Source organism: Temnothorax curvispinosus, unplaced genomic scaffold, assembly GCF_003070985.1.
Source record: "Temnothorax curvispinosus isolate PA1 unplaced genomic scaffold, ASM307098v1 QBEX01000600.1, whole genome shotgun sequence".
Taxonomy (NCBI): Eukaryota; Metazoa; Arthropoda; class Insecta; order Hymenoptera; family Formicidae; genus Temnothorax; species Temnothorax curvispinosus.
The window spans coordinates 1-4,926 of record NW_020210380.1 but is presented as its reverse complement, the minus strand read 5'-3'; the positions used below and the strand labels follow the sequence as shown (position 1 = coordinate 4,926).

Genomic DNA, 4,926 nt, shown 5'->3' with positions numbered 1-4,926 from the left:
AAGAAAAAAACTGAAAAAAACCGGTTAGGATCACGGCTTTAGGATCAAATCAAGTCAAAAAGTCCTGTACCACTTTTCCCTCTGACAAACAATTATCGAGATATCATAAGCTAAATATTGAAAAAATTACCAACTTTTCCTTGAATATCTCAAAAAGTATTAGGCAAATAAAAAAGTTTCAGACAAAAGATGTTTGAATTAATTAATAGAAACTGATACAATAAAAAATGGATGCTTTATTTAAAAAATTTGACTTGGGCCCAGTAGGGCTCAGCACGAACCCCGGACCCAAAATCTAATAAGATCGTCTATTAGCCCTCTTTGAACCCTCCACTGTTATCTGAAACATTTTTCTTTAAAATGTATTGTTCAAGAGATATTCGAGGTAGGCAGTGTGGGCACTTAAAATGGTTCACCCTGTATATTTATGTCTTCGAACACGAAGGACCAACAGAAAAGGAAATAGCAAACAAGTAGGTAGAAAAGTCTATGGTTTCACGACAAAGATGTTTATTCGGTATTACTGTACAGTTTTTCTTCTTTTCTCGTCGAGAATTACTTCCATAACGTGCGTACACGGCAGCACAATGAATTCTTTGGATGACAAAAAGATCATCAAAAAATGTACTGTCACATAGGACACTCTAACAGAGTACATACGTGCGTGTATGCGGGTGACTGTGTCGCTTTTTTTCGTAATTTTAACTTTCAATTTCTTATTCATTCATTACAATGAAATCCATTATTTCTTAACAATGTGAGTTATACGCTACATGAGACAGTAGGCCATGAAATAATTATAAACAAGCTGAAGGCTTAGACAGAGTCACAGACGATCCGCACAATGACGTGTTACAGTTTCAATCATTTCATGTTCATTGTCGCGCCGTCGCGCCCTGCCAAACCATAAAAAATCCGAGCTTCTCTAATGATTTCATGGCATCCCGCGCAACCAGACAGTCGCCGCCTTTCCCACATAGAGCCAGACGACGTTGCCTTGGCAGTGACGCACTAAAAACTATATCAGCAGTATCTTATGCGGATATCGTAACTTAAAAGGCGAATAGGAGCAGGAAAGCCATCATAAGACAAAATAGACCCATGGCCTCAGACAAGGCAAAGCCTAAGATGGCATACGAGAATAGTTGTTGCTTCAAGGAAGGATTCCTGGCGTAGCCAATGATCAGTGAACCGAATACGGATCCAATTCCAGCACCTGGAATACCAATTCATCGACTATTACAGAACGGATACTGTCTCTTATATAAAGTGAACATTTTATTAAGAGTACCGGTGATTGTGCCAAATATATACTGTGTATACAATGTATTATATAATAATCTACACGTATTTTACTTAATAAAATATTAGAACGTAAATCGAATAGTTAAATGTTTTCTTAAGAATCACATGTAGAGGGTAAAATTGTATCTTGTAGTCAATATCACTTCCATGAGAAGAGATGTGTTCCAGGGAGTTGGATTCAAAAGGCAAATAGTATAAGGAACGCTATCATCAGACAAAAGAGGCCCATTGCTTCAGATAACGCAAAACCAAGGATAGCGTAGTTGAAAACTTGCTGTTTCAGGGAGGGATTACGTGCGTAACCAATTATTAAGGATCCAAAAACCAAACCAATACCAACTCCTATAATACATAATTTCTTCAAATAACAAATTAAAATGTGATGACATACATGATTTAATAAATTTATATTTTATTAGTTCTGCAAAACTTGTTTATGCTCCATTTAAAAAAAAGACAATCTATAACATTTCTATAACAGCTTGATCATCCTAGTATAAATAGTAAAAATATATATAAAATAATAAATTTCAATATATTGCAAATCATAAAGAAATGTATAAAATGTAACATTAACAATGATGTAATCAATTTTTAATCCCGTCATTTGAAAGAGAATTATTTTAATTCTAGGATTCTTATAAACTCTTACAAGTAATCAAATCATGTTATTGAAAACATGTGTAAATAAAATTAGTAAAAAAAATTAGTAAATACAGAATTATATTACATGCTGGAGATTTTTACAACCAATTCAAATTATTCATTAAATATGCGTCTTTTTGTTGCGAATCCAGTAAGTGAGAAAATTCCACCGTGCACATTCTTGCGAGTCTAAACCCAGCACACATAAATCAAATAATTTTTACTCTATATTCTTTAGTTTACGTTTAAAACTCTTTAGTTACATTTTAAAGTTTTTCTTCCAACCGTTTTCCTTCTTTTAAATTTTATATGCTAAACTATAAAATTTTTTATCACTGACATAGTCAGTGACGCGCAGAGAATAGATTAACAGATTTATTATTGTACAAATTCTATCATTACTATATGTTTTACTATCCAGTTTTTTATGCTGTCATTGCAAAATGTTCTTTTATAATTAATAAATATATACTTTTGCAGATACATACCAGATCCTGCTACCCCTACGGTAGCAGCACCAGCACCAATAAACTTCGCAGCGGAATCGATGTCACGACTGATTGTGGAAGTTTGGAAGCTACGCACAATAGGTGACTGCACCAAAATATCATGTGAGTTAGATATTATCAATATCAATTTGTTACTTTTGAATATACATACATACATACATACATATATATATATATATATATATATATATTTGTAATAAAATGATTTTTTTTAAAGTTTGTTTTATAATTTTATATTTAAATTTTTAGAAGCGTACATAAAAAAATTTGTTTAATACACAATGTAGTCTTCACCTTTTAACCAATCCTACCAACTAATAATAATTAATATAGAATATAATTAAAATACTTAATGATCAAATGATTTATTAATAGTAAATTGAAATATTTTAACAGACTGTCTCGAATACACATATCGCAAAATATCTAACAATTATAACTTACAAAATATTCAAATACTATCAATTTTTTTCATACATTGATATCTAATTGACATCTAATTTTACCTAATATCTAATTAAAGCGTTCACGCTTAATCACAATAATACATAATTATTGTGCAACCTTATTGATTGACTTTGACTGTTAAGACAAGCAATAGTGATTTATATTCTTTCTCGTTAATAATAAAATACAAAATTTTGAAATTACTAACATTACAAAGCTCAAAATTTTTATTTCAAATGGTGACACTGGTCACTTATGTAACCTTGATCTCGAAAAGTTATGCAATGTACAGAGAGAAAAAAAGGCACTCACCAAACTGACGGGCGTCTGAATTTGATTCTGCTGTAAGTACTGGCTATGGCTGATTGCTGCACTGCTCAGCGGCCGCAGATAGGTCTTGGTGCCAGAGACCAGCTGTACCAGGGCAAAAAAAATGCAAGTATGAGAAAAGATGTGCAAGCACAGCGGAGGTTATTATATAATACACGCGCACGCAGATACTCTCGTCGCCAAATTGCTTACAGCTGAAATCTTATTTTACTCCTCATTTTCTTTTTACTCACGGTGGATTTAGCGATGGGCGCAATGAATCGGCTGCAGGCGTACATGATGACGTTTGCTGTGATGCGGTGTCTCGCAGGACGCTACGCAAGGTACCTGGAAAACGAAAATACACACGGTTACGGAAACCAGCAGCACGACCTTCGAGTGTCATGAAGTTAGTCGCGGACGAGATGATCGCGCGCGCCGTACAATCGTGAACTTGTCCGCTGTCGAGCGGAATATTACGTAACGCCTCCGCGCAGTTGCAGCCGACAGATCGTGAGTGAGCGAGTTTTTGGAGTCGGGACTCGTCTCGGGCCAATCTTGGATCAGCTTTGGACAGACACGCGGAATGCCATATGTCGATAAATCTTGGCGGCGACGGCGACAACGACGAATGATGACGACAATTGCCGGGCGGCAAAACCGCACACGGCAGAAAATGGCCGCTCTCTCTTGGTCCATACAATTGACCGAAATAAAACACGATTGATTGAACGTACATCGGATTAACTAGATTTTTCCATAAATATCACAATAACATGCACAAGACGCGAAGTTTTTCTCTCACGAGTCACGCGACTCAGCGTTAATAACGGATAGACCGCAGATCGTGAGGCGATTCTTACTCACTTGCCAGGTAGCAGGCGACCGCACTTACCAAGAAGCAGTGTCGAAGAGAAGAGACGATGAGAGACGAGTAGTCACTAGTCAGTAGATGGATCCGGCCCTTGGAATGTTGAGTCGAGTATGAGTGGAAGCGAGCGTGTGCAAAATGCCTGCAGGAGGGGACTGACTAATCTCGACTTCCGTGCGATGACCTATTCGCTGCTTCCGTGTGCACCCCGACCACGTTTATCGACCAACCGAATTCAACCGAGCGACCTCTCGTCCACCGTAAGCGGATCGGTGCAACTGCAAGCTTCGAAGTGCGCTTTAGATATCGAACCGATCGAACGGCGTATGATCGACTCTCATAATTCTGCCTTTAAAATCATGATTGGTTCTCATAACATTAGAGTTAGCGTCGCATCAAGAAAATAGAAGAAATACAGGTGAGTTTACAAGTCGTCCTTTAATCTCTCTTTTGACTCTACGTCCGTTGCGGTACAGCGTGAAGTCGTCAAGACGTGGGATTCTGTTCATTTTAGCTGAACTTCTTGCACGGTTCATCTTTTCTTTTTTTCTCTCCAATGTGGAAAGGAAAAGAAGAAAGATGAATTGTGCAAGAAGCTTAGCTAAAATGAACATGCCTATTTGGGTGCTTTCCATTATAGTATACGTGAGCGTTACTTCTAGCACCGACGAGATACTATTAAAGACCGACAACCCTGGGTAAATTTTCGTGACTGCCCGGGGGCCCGGTGGTAATAATTGAATAATACTGACATTATCGACTGTTTTGGCTATTTGACTATTCCAAAGAAGGAAGTTTTACCTTATATAATCACTGTTTTATCATCAGAAATGTACAAAT

General features: G+C 36.8%; 1 protein-coding gene across 3 annotated transcripts; it reads right to left on the bottom strand.

Annotated features, from left to right (window-relative positions):
* Window positions 1-488: 488 nt before the first annotated feature.
* On the bottom strand, window positions 489-4,299 carry LOC112456148 (ATP synthase lipid-binding protein, mitochondrial). 3 transcript variants are annotated; one of them, XM_025018528.1, is made up of 5 exons: window positions 4,083-4,299; window positions 3,470-3,563; window positions 3,219-3,320; window positions 2,439-2,544; window positions 489-1,216 (listed from the first exon to the last, which is right to left on the bottom strand). In XM_025018528.1, the coding sequence occupies exons 2-5, from the start codon at window positions 3,512-3,514 to the stop codon at window positions 1,053-1,055; spliced, it is 417 nt and encodes a 138-aa protein (XP_024874296.1). In that variant the 5' UTR covers window positions 3,515-3,563; window positions 4,083-4,299; the 3' UTR covers window positions 489-1,052. The 3 variants fall into 3 exon arrangements, with proteins under 3 accessions (XP_024874296.1, XP_024874287.1, XP_024874304.1); XM_025018519.1 differs by having other exon boundaries at window positions 4,111-4,298; XM_025018536.1 differs by lacking the exon at window positions 4,083-4,299 and adding an exon at window positions 3,660-3,790.
* Between the last annotated feature and the right edge of the window lie 627 nt (window positions 4,300-4,926).